The sequence below is a fragment of the Fukomys damarensis genome, unplaced genomic scaffold (genome assembly GCF_012274545.1).
Source record: "Fukomys damarensis isolate Sample0158 unplaced genomic scaffold, DMR_v1.0_HiC HiC_scaffold_13, whole genome shotgun sequence".
Lineage (NCBI taxonomy): Eukaryota > Metazoa > Chordata > Mammalia > Rodentia > Bathyergidae > Fukomys > Fukomys damarensis.
This window is the reverse complement of record NW_022900925.1, coordinates 23,714,440-23,734,555: the sequence shown is the minus strand read 5'-3', so window position 1 is coordinate 23,734,555 and position 20,116 is coordinate 23,714,440. Positions and strand designations below refer to the sequence as shown.

Sequence of the window (20,116 nt, the reverse complement as noted above, 5' to 3'; positions counted from 1 at the left end):
ATCATTTTGATCCCACTTTGAATTTGAGAATTGCCACACTATTGACCTAACTTTGTACCATACCCTCGTCCCACAAGGAAAAAAAACCAAAACGAACATATTTTTTTCATCTTTCAAGTAGAGGGCAGGGGATGCTTCCTGAGTGCTCCTCTTGGCTTAACCTGGTAAATAAAACCAATATATCCTTAATTGGTAGTCATTGCAATAATAATTACTAAACTGATTTCCCAAGTTTCTCCTTAAAAAACTCTTAAAAGTGTAAACTAACCAGATACTATAGAACAGTGATGGTGAACCTCTTAGAGCTTTCAATGATAACAGCCAGCTAAGCTGTAGCACATATGCCACCACTTCTGGAGAATTTTTCATGCATGTTTTTCTTCCCCTCACATTCATTCTCAAGCCAATAATTTCAAGGGTTTAACTATTTCAAGACAAAGAAAATATTATATGCTATTTTGATCACTTCTGCTCTTATATAAAGGAAAGAAAAGGGTAGAACCAGTAAACTTGTAATCATTAGGTCTTACTGCTCTTTTGCAGAACATTACAAAAGAAAGCAACCAGTTTACTAGAACCTTATTAATTAACAAAGATGAATTCAATTAGTAGAGTTCATTAGTTTCTGAAATTTAACTTATTAACACCAAATACCCCTGTTTGTTGGATGGGAAGCTCTACTGCCAGTGCTGGAATCAAGTCATTACTATTTGCCTCTATAGGAGGTTTCATTAGGCATCTTCTTCATTATGAGTGTAATATAATCAAACACTTATTGGTACAAGGCAGAGACCAGGACTAGCTGCCTCCATAATCAACGGGCTTTAGAAACCATGAAGTGTGGATTCAAAATCTTTGAGGTGGCAGGCATTCTCCTGTGCTGTCCCATTAAATGCTATCAACAACCTCTCAAGGGAGGAATTACGACCCCCATTTTACAGATGAGCAGGCCTTGGTTCAAGTGATATGCCCAGGATCATAAAGCCCAGAAATAAACTTTGGTTTCTCTAATGTCACAGCTCACGCCATTTCAGTTTCCAAGTGCAGGGTATTATCTATCTATTCTTGTTATAATCCAAATCCCTTAGAGGATTTCTCTTTGGATGGGGGAAGGGACCAGAAATTAAGACTTTAAGGGAAAAAAGCAGAAAATAATCAGCAAAACTCATGCTGAAACTTTTGGTTTATGAATTTACTAAAAACTTACTGAATATTTCCACAGATATAATACCTTACCCTCACCTTAAATAGTTAATAAATAGCTTTACATTTTCTTTGGTACTTAAATATAAAAATTTTAACAGACTTCTAGGAATTCATTTACCAAGCCAAGAGAAATCCTTTGATTAGAGTCTTTAAAAACCTTTGAAAGTGTATTTTACACGGGACCGGTGTGTTCCACATAATTCTCTGAAGCATTCCCCTTCACCTGCCCCAGTGACAGTGGAGCACATGGGGTTAAGTTCCAGGTTAAGCAGGAAAACAATCAGTAAGTTGTCAATAGATTTATTCCCACAGCTTTATATAATCTAAATTTTGGTTTTATTCTTAAATCTAGTTTTCAGGGTATTGATTAAAAAGTAACACATTCCAAAGTAACAAAACTTTTATATGGAACTTTGAAAGAAAAGTGAAGGAAAGTGAAAATGCATATTTTTAAGCATAAACTTTTCTATTCAACCCAAACTTTTATTAGCTAATTAATAAAAATACTTCATTGCTATAACATTTACTGTTATGTACACTGTAACATTTTCCTACCAATAAATGCTTTCTTTTCCTCTCAACCAATAGTAGCAGAAGAAATGTGTTAGTAATAAAAAGGCATGAAAAGCAGTCTGAATAGAAATACTTTTATTACAAATAATGAAAAAGACTAACTTGGTGGAGAATGAACTATATATAGTAAAAAAAACTGAGCAACCATCACCAATTTAAAAAAAAAATCACTTTGATCAGGTTAGCTAAGAAAAGGTGTCATGAGATGATACAAGTAAACTTTTTCTTAACTTCTGAGTAAACCATTTAGCTCCACAGTAAAATTTGTAACTTAAATACTGAACATTGAGAACAGGAGATGATAGGAGTTTCCGTGAAATGGGAAAGTAGGACCACCACACAATTCTCTGGAAGACCAGAAGACTGAAGACTATTATATAAACTCACCTCTTTTTGACATTAAAAAAAAAAAAAAAAAACTAGAGTCACAGGAAACAGAAAAGAAGAAATCCACAAATCTGATACCCTGATTTCAGTAAATTCCTTCATCTCAAACCTCATCTTCATGCTGCCAATTTTTCCACAGCATTCATGCTTATTCCATCACTAATGTAATTGCTTTCCAGGCATTCTACTAGTGTTGTGGGCAAATATCATAATTGAATGTACACAAAGAAAAATCCTCTCAGTGTTCTGGTACCAAAAAACAAAAGAATGAAACATTTCTCAGGAAGAAATTATATCCCTGCTGTGTTCTAATCAGCCAACCATCATCAAAGACAATCAAAATAATTTGCCTAAATTAGCCAATCAAGACACCCTGCAAATCAGAGAATGTGAAAACCTGCAACAGAAAACATCATAGCTGATTATGATACTAATAATCGTGTTAAAAACCTAATGAGATGAAGAAATTGGGAGCTTGCTGGTGCAATTCTCTTTTACCTCAACGTGCTGAGAACTAATTATATAGACTGTAATTAAAACAAAAATCCAAACAAAACCTTCTGAAAACTAATATTTCGTCCACTAGCAAATAGAACTACCTTTAAAAATGAGAAAAAGAGAAAAAAGAAGAGAGTGAACTAATCATGATGGCTTCATTTTAGTAAGCTCTTTCCTCAAGGCCCAAATAATCCGAAAAATTTAATTTTAGAGTAGGAGCCACTCATACAATAATCATCTTGAGAACAGCAGCAATTTTCTTTTTTTAGTACTAGAGATCAAACTCAGGACCTTGCTGTTGTGAGGCAGGCAGCAGGACCACTGAGAAAAATCTCTGGCCCAGTAGCAATTTTTTAAATCTCATACAATCTTAAATGTAAGAAATGAAAACATTAGGTAGATTCAAAACTGACTTAGAATCTCATCAGATTTTTAACCTGTTTTTGCTTCAGTGGGGGGGAAAAAGGGAAGAAATCTTGAAAATATACACTTTATTATCTAAAAAGCTTCACTTAAAAATGCAGCAAGATTAAAAAAGAAAAAAAGCATCCCAATTAGCATTTTTTGCTGCATTTTTTGGAATTCCAGATCTGAAATATGAGTGAACCAACACAGGGTAAATTGGTGAATTTTAACTAACACAAAACTAGAAATGCAGCTTAGCTGCAAAATTTCAAGGAGCTTCTTTTTTATGCTTTTAAGGCATTTTTAAATACAAAGAATATATTTAAACAAAGATGGATTTATTTTTCCTCAAACTTCTTTTTAAATATCAATTTTAAGCAGTTATCCAAGACCTATTATGGGTACTTGATTTAAGGAGACAGCTAAGTAAATGAACTCAACATTGAATCTTTGTACTGCTGGTGAATACTTCTGTCTCAGAACAGGTCTTCGTGTGCTATCAAGAAACTAAGATAACAACAGACATATCTGTGGCCAGCTTTCTGGGGACTACAGTGATTACACAATGAAGTATCGGCGATATTTATACACTTCACCAGCATCTGAATAAACACATCTCGTGTACAAACTCTAGGAACCTTTCCTCTGGTCTCACTTGTCTTGTTCTGGTTCAGATGCAGTCTGAGAGACCCACAATTATGAAACGTAACAGTTTGCTTTACTTCACACCAATCAATGTTGTTCTTCAACAAAACTAGGTAACCTTCCTTCTCTCCTTGCCCATTTCAAGTGCACATTCTTTCTTCTATTCAAAAATGTAGGGATTTCACAGTGTAGAACAGGGAAGGCTGCATACATCACAGTAGATTACTAAGAAGCCAGAGAGATCAAAGGATTCATCTCTAACACTCCTGGAAAGCTTCCTCTTTTTCACACTACACTAACTATGGGCCTAGCACACATCGGATGACATGACAGAGGCTAAGCATCCTTCATGAATGGCAAGCAACCACAAATAGAGTAACTCACACAGCAGCATCATGACAGTAAACCCTACATTTGTACAATTTCTGCCAAGACTTCTAGGCTATTATAGATCCTACATGGGGTTTAGTAAGAGTTGCCCCTGCCCCCTGTGAAACCACTAATAATTTCTAAAAAGCCCAAAATAAAAGCACCCCAATTCCTCAGCCATTCAATTCTTTAAAACAAATCCATCCCAAACTTACACTTTAATGTTCTCTATGCTCCAAAGTAGCCTTTCCTACACTTATGACAAATCAAATCACTTGATAGTTTTGCTGATTTCCCACTTGATGCTGCTATAAAACAGGAACCAGACAATGATTGCCAGGGAAAACTCCCTGCTGGTCTAATTTCCTAGCAGATCTTGTCTATATATGTCCTCACTCAACCCAAATTCAGAAATAGCAAGATAGTAGGTAGAAGAAAACTATTTGAAAGCCATTAGATATACCTTAGGACATGACACAGATTGAAAGATAAGTTTTTTTAAAAAATGTGTTTCACATCTAAAATTAGTGAGAACTAATAATTTTGGCTTTTAAAAATTTTTAGTGGCAGCCAGGCATGGTGGTGCATGCCTGTAATCCCAGCACTCAGGAGGCTGAGACAGGAGGATCACTGTGAATTCAAGATCAGCCTGGGCTACATAATGAGTTTCAGGTCAGGCTCAACTACATAGTGAGACCCTGTCTCAAAAAACCAAAAACCAAAAAAAAAATTTTTTAGTGGAGCTGGGGATGGAGCTCAGTGGCACTGCACCTGCCTGGCGAGTGCAAGGTCCTGAGTTTGTTCACCGGTACCAGGAAAAAAAAAAACATGTTTTCAGTGAAAAGTTTTATTTCATCATGGAATTCTTTGTTGTTTTTTGTTTGTTTTTTTGGTACCAGGGATCAAACCTGGGTTCTTGTGCTTGCGAGGCAGGCACTGGAACCACTGAGCCAAATCTGGGGCCCTGGAATTCTTTTTTTTTGGTACCGGGGATTGAACTTGGGTCCCTGTGCTTGCAAAGCAGGAGGTGGAACCACTGAGCTAAATCCCTAGCCCACATCATGGAATTCTTACTGTAGGAAACCAGTCAGCATGCTATAGATGTAAAGACTTGGTCTGCACCATTAGTAAAAAAGAAAACAATTTTACAAATTCAGCATCGCTCTCCAGAATAACAGAATAATATATTATAATTCCAAAGTCAAAGACTCAAAAAAAAAAGCATACTAACATTTAAGAACCTAACTTACCCCAACACTCCTCCAAATACCTATGCCTGGTTCTGGCATGTCTGCCTGATCACCATCTACCCCAGCCAGTGTTTATTCATAGGCTCTCATATTCTATCCCCAAGTATCAATTTTATTCTCTAAGCTTCAGATTTTTCTTCCTAAAGCCCCAGGGTTCTCTTTAATCTCCTCATACTTCTCCACTGACTCCAGCTTCCTATCTACAGTTATTGATTGATATATATTTGCACTCTGCTTGATTTCCTGACATCAATAACACAAAGGAGTGTTGTAGTCCACATTTCCTAAAGCTTTTCAGAAAAATCTTAGCTCTTTAGCTGGCAGGGTGGACTGTTGTTTCTCTATAGACTAGATCAGCAAGGTGAACTGTATGAGGGAAAACAAAATGTCAACTGCTAGAAACCTAATAAACAAAAGGGCAATAAAAGCAATGACACTTAGGTCCTTGAGCTTAGAAAGTCCTTTCTGGAATCCCAAATGTTATCTCCATTATTGCAAACTGAATAGGGCTTGAAAACCAACTTAATATCTTAAATATTAAAACAAACAAAAAATTTTATCAGAAAAATTAACAGTTCCTAATAACCTCTGGAATGTTATTTAGCTACATTAGAATGACTTTTAATGGAATATTGCAACTACAATCAGTCATTCTGGGAATAACATCCTGATTGCAAAATGGATTTCTGGACTTACTGCTGTCATCATACATAGTATGATCACAAGCACATCCCATAGTTAGGATGTCAGGCTATTAACTTAATTCTTGTTTCAATAAAAATTTTAATCTGATAAATGTTAGCAGTTAATTCAGTCACATGGAGGAACAAACAACAGAATGCTCAATTTTTATTTATTTCCTCTTACAATTAACATAAGACAAAAATAGTAACTTGGACTTTATTATGGCATTTTAAATAATAAACTCTTGCTCTTCAGAATTGAGATTTCTTGATAATGGAATTTAAATTCACCTGCCAAAATCCCAAAGTACAACGTAGTGATTACTGAATCACTATGTGCAGTTAGTTCCAGTTTCTACATTATTCATCTGGAGAAATGTATATGCTTATTCTTAACTATTTCTCAGAGATACACTAAGAATTCACTATAGGGTTAAAAAAATAAAGGAAAAACCTTTAGCTGGAACACTTGACAAAAGAATTACATATTCATTATAATACTTTCTAAAAGAGAAACCAAGACAGGTATAGTGGTGCATGCCTATAACCCCAGTACTCTGGGAAGCCGAGGCAGGAGTATGGTAAGTTTGATCCTAACCCATGCAATTTAGTGATTTAGTGAGACCCTGTCTCAAAATTTAAAAGGCTGGGGATGCACTTTAGTAAAAAAGCTCTGGGGGTTCAATCCCCAGTACCACAATAAATAAGTAAATAAGAGGGACCAAATGTCAACAGTCTAACCCTTTTAAACAAGTCACACATATTCTGTTTAATCAGTGGCAAATAGATAAAACTCTGAGTTATCTTTCATAATTTTCCTTTTACTTACATGAAATCTCTGATCCACCTCACAGTTGACTTGTTTTCTGAAATCCTTTTATATAAAAGATGGAAAACAAGAAGTAACAGCAGAAACTGGCAGTTAGTAATAACATTAAAAATGAATTAATAGGTGATGAGTATTGAAAGTCCTTCCCAGAATCCCAAATGTAATCTAATTTTTTAATAATTAAATTTATAAACAAGAAGCCATTTCTCTGAATAAATTCTATATGTATATTATTATAATCCTATTTTTACTTTAAAAATTTTTGCAGCTAGCATAAGACATATTAGAAAGATACAATTCACATTTGCCATTCAATACCTTTTGTGCAACCAGGAAAGTTAGGCGCCGAATCCCATGGTCAACCAGGGTAGCTTTCTATGAACAAAAACATAAAACAGATAATAGATAACATCTCCATTCTTTCTAAATTTTACCCCATTCAACCCTCATAAAACCTTAATTGGACTAAGCAATCTTTTTGGGTATCTACATCTCAGCTAGGGACCCTCAAACCCTTAAATAAATACACTTAAAGATCGCTCCTAGAACTAAGTCACATGGAATTGGTTTTATATTGGTCTGAACAAAATTGAACTAGAAAACCACCTAAGTTTTGGAAGAACTGATTCATGTCAAGGTAAATCTTAACACAATGTGTGTTTATAGAAATGTCACTGTTGTAAACCCAGCACCCAGAAGGCTGAGGTAGGCAGATCACTATGAGTTCGAGGCCAACTTGGGCTACATAGTAAGTTCAAAGTCAGCCTGAACTACACACTGAGAGGCAAGCAAATGTGAAATAAGCTACTGAGTGAAATCAGGCAGAGAAATAAAGAATTTTCTAAAAAACAGAAAATACAGATTCTAAAGTGTTTATAGATATGTATTACCTACCACTACATACAGCATTGTGAGAATTCAACCTAACAAATGCAAACCCTCCAGTTTTTCTAAAACTTTCCTTTTACGTGAAATTTTTGGTTTTGTTTTATTTTTTGAGATTCCATTTAGAAATAGTTAAAAGCCATGCTTTAACAAGCTTTTAAATGTAGGGATCATTCCTATCTCCTCTTGTTATATTCAAGCAGTACATTAAAAGTCATCAGAGATCACTGGTTTCAAGGCAGCTTCTTATATGAGTTTTAAACCTCTAAAGCTAAGACTTTCTCTCTCCTATACTGAGTATTTTACTCCAAAAGTTAGAAACAATATGAATTAAATGAAAGATATGCTTTTAATGGTCCCTACTGAAGTGACAACACAGCAACAAGTAGAAAGTGAACCCACCAACTAAATGACTCAAGAGCACTTATGAATAGTGCAAACAGAAAAAATATGGATTTTCACAACCCCCATGCAGACTTTAATTTGATTGTATTCCTCTCTATAACTCTTAAAGTTAGTTCATAAGCCAATTCTTAAACTTTCTTGACACTGTGATTATTTTCTTAATCCAAGTTGGCTTCCTCTTATAAAGTGTGTTCTTGGACCATTTCCTCCATTTTTCTATTTCTGCTATGGTACTACTGAATAATAAAATTGACTTTATTAACAGTACAGTAGGAGCAAAAATTAACTGGAAAAATAAAATTTTTATAAAGAAACTAAAAATTAGTTCCTAGGTCAAATATTAATTTAACCTGATCATATTTTTTTTAAAATCATGCCTTTTAGTGTATAACCGAAAAGTGACACTATAATAAGAGAATATCGTGTAGGTCAGGCAGTAGTGGTACATGCTTGTAATCTCAGCATTAAGGATGTTAAGGCAGGAGGATTGCTGAAAGTTCAAGGCCAGCCTTAACTATGTAGTGAGACCCTGTCTTAAAAAAAGAAAATATTGTGTAGAAAGAAAGGTGGTGTGGTGCGGCTCAGACTATCAGTATGCCCAGGGACAGAAATAGTTCTTATATGACACCAGCAAAGAATTCCACTACAGTCAAGTCCTTCAAAGACAAGCATCAATAGCTGTGTTCTGGCAAGGGAAGAAAATAACTTTAATAATGCCATGATTTAAAATCAAAATTGTTATTGCTTTTAAAATTCCACAAGTGGCTGACAATAACAGCAGAGCAACAGGATTCTGATTACATTGTAATAATGTGGGTCTCACAGCAAGTCCACAGCTATTACCCAGCGATTAGGCGTCAGCACCTGGAGAAACTCCATTTACACTGACTGCTTCAATCTCCTCCACAAGTCATTTACAAATATATGATCCTAATTTCTATGAGCGAAAAAAAGACATGCTGGGACTAGAAGATTATTTGGACAATTTGGATCAACCTATTTGATAGTTTAATGTGTGCTTTAAAAAAAACTTTTTCTAAACTGCTAGGAGCATGATCATGAAGTGAAAAACAAAACTAGTTATCACTTAAGCTTTTTTCTTAAATTGCTTTTCCTTATATATATTATTAAAAAAGGAGATGAAAATGCCAAATATTCCTGGATAAGCACGGTACCTGGTACATTTAATAGCTTCTCTAGGCTTGGAATGTCAGCACAGTCTACCCAGCCCCTTCTAAACAGTCTTAGGCAGACACTAGATTTTCCCCACGACTCAAGTTTACAAGTACAGAAAGGGAAAAAAGTAATATCTTATTGCTCATTAATATTACAAATTCATGTAGTGAAAACAAAGAAACCATCTCTTTAAACAACTGTGTGATAAGTAACACTTAGATCTGAAGGTAACAAAAAAACTTAAAACTGTGGTCAAATTATGGAAAAATAATCAAATATGTATAAAATTAGAGAGCCTGAAAAGCTAGGAAGAAATTTTCATAGATTTATTCCATGAAGCAACAGCAGCCACATTAGGACTATTCTGCTAAGAGTACCTTTGTCACTGGCTTTGGGTTAATTTTATGTGGTCACTAGTCAAGCACAAGAAGAAAGGTAAGTTTTTCTTATATGGAAGAATTCCCAGGGGCTGGGGATATAATTCAGAGGTAGGGCACTTGCATAGCACACATTAGGCTCTGGTATTACCTTTTTATTCATGATGCCACTGCAATCCCAGAGTCAGAGAGCACCACAGAATAAACGCCAATTCATGTTAGTCACAAAGTTGCCATTTTCCGCATAGGTATCCACCATCAGCATTACATGTGAATATCAATGGCACTAACAGTTTACACTGCAGAATTAAGTTTTACAAAATCTATTGAGGTTTCTGGGGGGAAGGGAGGAGGGTTTCACTTTATTGCCCAAACTGGCCTTGAACTCATGATCCTTCTGCCTTAGCCTCAAGTGCTAGAGTTACAGTTGTGCGCTGCCACGCCTGGTTTATTGAGTTTTATTGTTGTTGCTATTGTTTTATGGTACTGGAGATTGAACCCAGGGCTCTTACACTGAGCTACATCCCCAGCCCATTCTATTCTATTTCATTTCATCCCATCCCGTTCTGAGACAGAATCTTGATAAATTTTCCAGGCTGGGTTCAAACTTTCAGTCTTCCTGCCTCAGCCTCCCAGAATGTTGAGATTATAAGCATGCTATATTGAGATCTTTATAACAAGCACTATGGGCTCTGTGCTGTTATTCAAAAAGAACATGAGTCTGGGTATTAAGAGCAATTTATACAGTGGCACCTATCACATATCACAATGAAACACAACTGTAGGGGCTGTGGAGCTCAGTGTAGCGCATTTACCTAGAATATAGGTGGCTTTGGTTTCAATTCTCATCACCACCACCAACAACAACAAAAAAGTAATAACTGCACAGTACATTCTTGTTTTAAGCACACCTACCCAGTATTCTCAATTAGACCACAAGCATTTTTAGGTCTAAGAATACATTATTTACTAAAGCTCCTGGATCTCTGGCCCCAGAACCAGCATCAAAGCCTTAAATTCCAAACTTTGCTCTGTCGTCTTGCAGTTGGTGGCCAAGAGGCCTTAATATCTCTCAGCTTGAGAGTTTCTCCATGTGCACAACTGGAGTAACTCCTGAATTATCTAATCCCAGGAGACTGTGGTAAAGTGTAAATAAATTTAGAAAGAAGTTCCTTATAAATGAAAGATATTATTGCTAATAAATATATGATGAATTAGTATTCCAAGAGATAAAAATATATTTTAGTTAGCTATTCAGAAGTCCTCATCAGTGAGATTAAATTTGAGACAGTTTTTTTTTTTTGGTACTGGGGATCGAACTTGGGACCCTGTGCTTGCGAGGCAGGCAGCGGAACCACTGAGCTAAATTCCTGGCCCTCTTGCATTCATTTGTTTTTTTGTTTTGTTTTGGTACCAGAGATCGAACTCGTGCCCTTGCGCTTGTGAGGTAGGAGGCAGAATCACTGAGCTAAATCCCCAGCCCTGAGACAATTCTTAACATGAATGAAAGGAAAAAAGAAGTGAGGGAAGGAGAAAACATTCCTGGTGAAAGGTGAAGACATTTTTTTTGTTTTGTTTTGTTTGTGGGAGGAGTTTATTTGTCTGGTGACAGGGTCTCCCTGTGTAGTTCAGAGTATGGCCTTGAACTCACTACTAGCCCAGGCTGGCCTTGAACTCCCAGTGATCCTCCCGTCTCAGCTTCCCGAGGGCTAGATTGCAGGTGTGCAAGCACCACACCTGGCAGGAATTTTTTTTTTCCCAATACTGAGGATTGGACCCAGGGCCTTTGCACTGAGTTACATCCCTGGCCCTTTGTTTTTTAAATTTTGAGACAAGGTCTCCCTCCCTAAATCACTAAGATGCCCAAGATGGGCTAGAACTTGAGATCCTCCTGCTTCAGGCTCCCAGTTCTGGGGTTACAGGTGCCCACTACTATGACTGACTGAGAATTTAAAGTTTAGACTATGAGGTTTGATGTCAACATGAGATAATCAAGTGACATAAAATTGAAAGGGAGATGAAAGTACAGTATTTCTAAGGGAAGGACACAGAAGTCTCTGGATAGAGTTTGACTTTATACATGTAGTGTCAAGCCACCAAAGGGAAATATCCAGCAGGTGACTGAAAACTTGGGACTGGAGTTCTGAGAGAGAGTTAGGAACATAATTTCCCTTAAAAACATTTTTAAAAAATCTAGGTTTTTCTAGGTTTGTATTTTTGACACAAAGAGATCCATTATATATCATTAAGTTACTTTGAATTTTATCTCTACAAGCAAAATCAGCCATAGTTCTGTTACTTATGACAAAAGATATGGCCATTATCAATGATAAGCCTCACAAGTGGCAACTGAAAAAATGATAACTATGGTACAACTGGCAGGAAAGGCACCACCAGCTTCCACTCAATCAAGGACTTACCTTTTGCTGGGTAAACTCTCTGAACATAGCTGCCAGACTGTCATCCTCAATATCACAGTCAGTCTTGATGGCCACATTCAGAATGTGAATTGGTTCATCCCTAGGGACCTGCAACCCAAGACACAAACCAAAGAGCTCATGAGACTGGCTACTACAGAAACAGGAAGAAGTTATAGTACATGGCGGAACAACTGTAAAAGGCACACCCCTCTAGGATATTTTGGCTTGCCAATCAGTAGGAATAAGAAAATTGAAGCTACTGCTCAGTAGCCATAACAGAGATGAAATAAAGCACATAAAAAATAAAGCAGCAAAGGCATTAGCTAGAGGTGGCTTCAAATTTTGACTTGACATGAACTTGAAAATCATCGTATCTCAACTTTGTCACCAACAAAAAGGGAAGGAATAATTTTATTTGCTCTATTTGCTGTATTTCTTCACAGAATGTGAACAGAAATGAGTTAAAGAAGTCATTTGAACATTTACAGAAGTATCAAACAGAAGTTTCGAACCATCGTGAAATATAGTATGATGTAGGATAAGAACAGAACAATTTGTTTACTAAGAGATGAAAAGAAGAGATAATAAAAGACAAAGTTTTCAACAAAATGTCTATTTTTCTCTGAGGACTAAAATAGCACTATGAAAAGATACAAGCCATCACTGAGTAAGAATTTGATCAAAGTTAAAATCTTTAAAATAACACTCAGACACCCAGAGGCAGCTCGAAAAAAATATATTTGAACCCATTCTACACTATAGACTCCAAGATTAATATTCTAATTTAACTTTTTTAAATTGAGAATTTATTTTCCACCTATTTCCAAAAAATAGTTTGGTGTGCTACACAAAATTAAATACTACATATAAAGTAAAATTCTTCTCCACAATATTCCAGAGTCAGAAAGTTTATAGTATATAGTAAAGTTGCATGTCTGAAGGAACAAAGCAGTCTCCCAAAGAGGACACAATACCTTGTCTTCATCATATAAAGATGTATGACCTGCCTCTGGAAATGTAGGGCTTTGGGGTGGGGAGTCACAGAAGCAGCCCATCACTTCATCAAAGATCCTGAAAAATACCAGAGAAACATCCACCATGAAAACCCAAGTGGCAGAAAATCTAACTGGCAGGAAACTAATGCTGCCATTGGCAGCTTAGTCTAAAAGAATAATCTATCCTACCTTGTACTCAACAGTCAACTAAATAGAAACACCAGTGGCTACAGATTACATGCAAAATTTCACCAAGTGGCAGAAATTAGGTGGATGGATTGTTTAAACTTTAATAAACCATATATATTTTTTCTTTTAAAAAAGAATGATCTAAAGCTTTTTTTGTTTTGTTTTTTCAATATGTAAGATATGAACACTGCTGTCATCATCGGTCTTAAAGTAACAGAAAGAGCCTGAGACTGAAGCAGTGACAGACCAATGTAATTACCCCTCCCCCTAGGGTAATGTATCAGTATACATCAAGAGATAGATGCTGAATGCATTTAATCAAAAGATGTATCGTCTCTGGTAGGGCTCACTCTAGTGTTGTGTTTAATTTCTCCTGACATTTCACTCATCACAGAGCAGACAGCTTCTTCTGTTAGCTCCTAAGGAAAAGATGATTTTTATTTGTTTCTTTTTATTTTATTTTTTTTTTCTGACCAGGCTCATACTACAAGCAGAGGCTTGTACAGCCTGAATAAGAGGTGGAAATATAAAGATATATACCTCTCCAAGGAGAGATAAAGGGCAACATCTCCTTAGCTGGCTCATGGCCATTTGTGGGATCTTTATTTTTTAAAAAGGTGAGAGCCTAACACAGAGAAATCTATGACATCCCTCGTACAGACAGAGTTCCACAATGTCTTACCTGACAAAATCTTCAAAAGTCCGAAAAGAGACCATTCCACCCATCCGCTGACACGGTGGAGTGAAGGAGTTATCCAACAGCACATCGCTGACACTAGCTACATGAGTCATGCCATAGTGGTTGAGGTTGGAGGAGAAGGACATTCTAAATGATAATTCAATGAAGTTCATTAGGAGTGAGGACTAGGAGAGTAATAATAGGAAAAGGGAGATGGGAGGAGATTCTGAGGATGGGTCAGGATGCAGAGATTTGGTTTTTTACCCACTGTGGATAAGGTAGTCTTGTGAAATTCATGTGTCAATTGAATTTCCCCATACACATCTTTATCATTCCAAAATATTTTCATATAGAAACCCAAGGACTGTCAGGAATATGACTCCAGTTTTAATACTATTATTATAAGATGCCTGATACAAGAATAGCACATGTAGGTTAAAAACCATCCTGCATCTTCCCCTTCCCCAAAACATCTCTTCTTTTAAAAGGAAGTATTCCAGCCAAGTGAACTGTAATTATAGGACACTTCAGGAACATGTAATAGGTTAAGTATTCACACATACATAAGATAGGCAGATATAGTTATTCAGGACAATAATTCTAAATAAGAATTGAATAGCTTCAAATAAACCATTATAAAAAGCATTATCTACAGAAATAAGTCACTCTGCAAAAGAAAATTTATTGAGGTATTTATGTTTTCCTTTAATGGGTTGACAGGGATACTTATTAGAAATACAGTTCTTTCTTTTTGAAAGAGAGACATTTTCAACCTCAAATTGTGAAATGCCCTTTTTATGTTTAAACACTTCTATACTAGAGCAAAAATATCTTCACTGAAAGCCCTTAATAATTTCTAGCAAGATACAAAAGGGCAGAGCATGGGTCTCAAAGTATGTGTAAGCATGACAAATAGTTGCTAAATGGAGATGCTTGAAGAAAATTGAACTGATTTATTCAATCTAAAACCATAATGAATTGAAATATTCCTTGGTGCACCTCAGCAGTATGTACTGATAAATAATACTATAAGATGTTTCTGAATGTAGTCAATCAGGACAGCCTATTAGGAAGGACCAAGCTAAAGGATGCCTCCTGGGCTTCCTGACATGTTACTGGCATGGGGATCTGAAGCAAGTACAGAGTGAGGCAATGGTATCTGCACCTTGAGGAACTGCCCAAATATCTTGAAGTATATACCTGCAACATTGCAGGAGGAAAAAAGCCAGCAATGTGGACTTGTAAGTTGGGCACTTACTATACCCTATTGAAAATCATACTTATAAAAGCCAATGGAATTCTTTACAGGATGGAAATGTCGCTCACACAGGCTATGGAGACTAACACTCCTGGATTTTATTCCTTTGTTAAGTGATGACTATGGAAAAGGTACTTCGTCTTTTGACAGTACTAGGAATAGAAAGGAACAGCAGGAAAGGAGACCATAGATGAGTGAAACAAATAAATGAAACACAGATCAAGCAAGTCTTACACATGATGCTCCCTAGAAACTACGATTCTGAGCTGTATTAACTCAAATGCTAATATCCTATTCTTTTCTAGGCTCACCAAATGTATTTACAAAAGGACCAAATTTGTGAGGATATCTTTTCTATCTGCCTGGCTGGTAGAATGTAAAGATAAAAGGATTCCAGACAACATTTAAAGGAACTCTCTCTTCTAAATAAGCTAACAGGCTGTTTGTGGCAAACACGAGATTAAATTCTTTTTCACTGATGTGAACCCCATGGGAGATACAAACCATTCAGTTTCCTTTTAGTACTATGTTCATGGGCCAGAGCAGCTGAAGGCAAGCATGAACTAAGCCTACTCTCCAAGGGAAGGCTGCAGGACCCTATAAAAACACTCCCTTACAGCCAGCCAGGCACAGTGGCATGGTGGTACATGCCCGTAATCCCAGCATTCCAGGACACTGAAACAGGAGGATCACATATTTGAGCCCAGCCTGAATAACTTAGCAATTTAGTGACCCTGTCTCAAAATAAAAAATAACAAAAGGGGTTAGGGATACATTTCAGTGTAAAGGCCCTGGGTTCAAATAAACAAAAATCACTTCCCTTTCTTTTTCACATCTAAATTGGGCTCTGAAAGCTTTGATTAATTTTTGATCACTTAATGTTTTAAAGGGAGAGGGACTAAATAAATGTAAGCCTATATATATTTCCATGTAGAACATTACAGTAACACCTCGGTTCACAAATGCTTCTGTTTGCGAACTGAAACAAAAGCATTAAGCAAAAATCTGTTTCTATCTGCAAACTCCACATTGGGTGACAAATACAACCATGGCCATCTCTCCTACACAAACACAAATGCAGCCATTTTTCCCAAAATAGTAAAACAAATTAAGTTCATAAACCGAGGTACCACTGTATTTACAAAGAGCTTGTTACCAACTTATCACTGCTTTAGCATTTTGTGGATTCAATTCTAATTACAACTGCTACTCTCTCAAACTTGCATTGTGCGTTAACTTGCTTGGCTCAGGAGGCAGGAGGAACTCAAAATATGTATCGAAATATCATTTGTATCATATTGGCCTGGAAACCTCTTCACAAGGCTAAACATATCAAAATTTAGATGTACTTTTCCAATATTAATCTTATTACAGGTTTAAAATAAAATTCTTCCAAATTGCTATAACACTTTAGAAAAATATTCAATGAACTTATAAAACATGAAATCAGCTATTTCTGGATTTCAACTCCTCTAAAAAGAGAAGCAAATTAGAAACTAAAATTTGAAAAAATTGTGGAAAATTTGCCAAGATAGGAGTAACCTTAAGAGTTTCTCCACTAAAAGTCCCAAACTAGACAGAAAACTTAGCAAAAGATCTGCAGAAAAGTTGAACATCATACAGACAAAGCTCCTTATAATTAAATGAGAGCTTTTCCATAATGATGGTTCTTAAGTATTGCTTTTTAAACAGCTGAAGAAAAGCTGACGACATGTTTTCCAAACAGAAAGAGTAGTTTAGTATATCCAAAGGGAAGCTGAGGACTCCATAGCACAAGATACCACATTAGCTGTTCAAGTGTAGTGTTATTTTTTTTCCGGGTTTCACTATTCTAAATTATTAAATTTTTTTTAAAAGGTGCTTTTAATTGGAAAAGAAACTAAACATACGGTACCTGTTTAGCGTGGGGATGTTCCCTCTGTAATTAAACAACCACAGTTAGTTACTGATAGGTTAGTGAAAGCCATAATAAAAGAATTGTCAGAGCAGATTCAGACCAGTCACAGGAGCCCCAGTTTGGCAGCTCTGGCATTCAGCAGACATAATTAAGTACTCATTACCCTTCAACCCCCAGGGTGCCTCCAAAGAGGCATGTTTCCTGACCTACCTCACCACCGCAGCTGTTGAGGAAAGGGTCAAAACGTATTTATCATGGATTTTTAAATATAACTCTATTACAAAAAAAAAATAATAATAATACTGAGTAGCAATAAAATACAGAATGATGAAAATTAACTCAAACTATATGATATGGTATGTTATCTTAAATTGAAACATGAAACGTAATTCTTGACAAAATTCTTGAAAATTCCTACTATTAAAGGTGTAGTAAACAGAGGCTGATTCCACAGCTCCTCCTATCGTGCTGCTTTTCTAGGATATGTGACAGACCCACAAACTCTCCTCCAATGAAAGGCTAGTGATCTGGGCTCCCAGCTTTTTAACCATGAGCTTCCTTCCATAGGAATGGTTAAGGGTACACTACTATAGGAGGTTAAAGGAAACTGAAAATCATGTAGGAATATAAGGACAAATAAACCTACCACTAGAGTGTTATATATTGTTGAAGTTAATTGAAACTTTTTAATTAAGTGAGTTTAGGGTAATAATTATTTTTAAAATTGCTGTTAGTTTAGAAACTCTAGGCCTCTCATAAAATCTTAAAACCTAACCCTAAAACTTTCTTATAAAGAATGTGCCAAAATCATGAAAGAAAGATTAGGATAAGAATGGGAAACAAGGCAAGTTTCTTGCATTCTCTTGGTCTTTGCCACTATTTCTTAAAATTTCAATGTCATCATTTCCCTACTTAAAAAGAATCAAACAAATAAAAACCTTTATTTTCAAAGTTAAAAGGGCCAAGTTATACTTACCACCCATAATTTAGAGGTACTGTAAAGGGGTTGATTGGTTGATCACTTAACCTTCTTACATTCTTTTATCAGCATTTAATCATTGTTGGGGTTTTCAGGCACACAGAGGACTTAATAGGCAAAACATAGTGGGTGGTGCTGATGATATGTGGGAATGAGGATAGAGGGAGGAAATGATGCACTTTCCATGGCAGTGAAAGGAGCAGAATAGACTGAGCTGGCCATATAAATAAAAAGCTGTGACATATCACTGTGCACAGACTGTATACCTTGTGTGATTTGTGGGTAGTGATGCTCTCTGCATCAAACCTGCATCACAGAGTGAATTCACAGGGCAGCAAGAACAAACTCCAAGTGTAAACACTTGATCCTTTGCTGTCTTGACTCCTTGGGCTGCTTACTCAGGAGAACAGATTTTATTTTATGAGATCCTTAGTTATAATGTACTTGGTCCTCACAAATACATAAAAAGTATGCAGATTCTACAATAGTGAGAGGTGTGGCTGAGAGGAAAACTAACTGTAGATGGTAATGAGAACACAGAAAAACCTTTAAAGATGTAAGATTCTCAAGAATGTTACCAGCTGCAGAGACTCTTACCATGAACCTTAGTTCAGAGAGAAGAATCCTACAACCACAGCAATATCATGTTCCTCTCATCAGGGTTTCTGGAGTTTAGAAACCAGTATAGTCTCTCCCAACTGTTAACTGTTTTCTTAAATTACTAAAATGGCCTCACTGCTTCTGTAGCTACATTCTAATTCCTGAGGGAGTATCACAGAAAGAGGGCCAAGTTTTCAGGAGAAAAAAAGGCCTAAATTGAAAACACCACCAACAACAAAAACACAACATTTCCCCCCCAGCAAGTCTCCCTCTCTCATAGGGAGCCCCCTGCTGCTTTGTTATAAGAATTATACACCAATCTACACAGTGTAGAGTAAAAAAAACAACTCTCAGCATCTCCAGTTTTTAAAGAAATGACCCCAAATAAATCATGTAGTAGGTAAAGAGTTAAGAAACAGCTTATTCTCTGTTAGAATAAAAATTTGTGGGCTTATAGGAGAGATGAGTAGGGAAGGAAGGACAAACTATTAAGAGGTAAATGCTTAGTCATGCTTACAATGATCATTTACATATTTTGTTATCTTATAAGGGACTATTCAAACAATTTAAAAAATAAGACACACCACACTATCATGATATAGAAAGCTAGATCTATGGCCTATGAAAAAATAAAAGACTGTATATGAGTCAAATATTCCATTTATAGAGCTAAAAATAAAATCTACCACATTCCACTGCATACTCATCATGCAAAAATACTAAAAATGTTCAATCTCTATAAGGCAATCAATTATATTTTCAAAAACATAGATGGGATATAATTTGACTCCCCATATTTGCTGTTTGGATCATTCAAAACACTTATTACCATGAATCTTTTTTTTTTGGTACTAGGGATCGAACACAGGCAAGGCAGGTGGCGGAACCACTGAGGTAAATCCCCAACCCTATGAATCTTCATTCATGGTGTTCTGATAAATACTGTAATCACTTTCCTTTTGATAAATTCGCTCCATTTAACAGATATGATGACTAAGAAACCAAGGTGGATATTTTCCAAGAATGTTATTGAATACAGTATCATAAACCAGAATCTAGACCTGGCATTTTCTCATATCTACTCCTGAAGCCAGCATTACACATTCATATAGATTTTAAAGGACAAGAGAAATCCTTTGAATCCTGAGGTTCCTGGCATTAAGTCACCTCTGATTTTATTGATCTGCCTGCTCAGAATGGCTGGAGAGGCTGTTACAATATGAATGCGAAGTCAGAGCTTCTGCCTGGTAGCCGAACTCTGTAAGAAACATTGACTTCTCGGGCAGTCACAAGTTTTCTGAGCCGAATTTCATTTTGCTTGATTCTAGCTGGCCCTATGCAAATCTCTTATCATATAAAAATGTTCCAGATTCTTTTGCCTGCTAACTTAAAGCAAAAAAAAAAAAAAAAA

General features: G+C 36.2%; 1 protein-coding gene across 7 annotated transcripts in view; it reads right to left on the bottom strand.

Moving 5' to 3' along the window:
• Acaca (acetyl-CoA carboxylase alpha) overlaps positions 1–20,116 on the bottom strand; it is a 281,891-nt gene that overhangs the window by 94,430 nt on the left and 167,345 nt on the right. For 4 of the 7 annotated variants that reach the window (XM_033762915.1, XM_033762912.1, XM_010626803.3 and 1 more), the window contains 6 exons: positions 17,124–17,147; positions 13,975–14,118; positions 13,083–13,179; positions 12,109–12,216; positions 7,164–7,220; positions 6,846–6,890 (listed from right to left, as the gene is read on the bottom strand). In XM_033762915.1, the coding sequence (XP_033618806.1) occupies positions 6,846–6,890; positions 7,164–7,220; positions 12,109–12,216; positions 13,083–13,179; positions 13,975–14,118; positions 17,124–17,147 (475 nt within the window). The remainder of the gene's footprint in view (positions 1–6,845; positions 6,891–7,163; positions 7,221–12,108; positions 12,217–13,082; positions 13,180–13,974; positions 14,119–17,123; positions 17,148–20,116) is intronic. The other 3 variants (XM_010626805.3, XM_010626804.3, XM_033762914.1) reach the window with 3 other exon arrangements.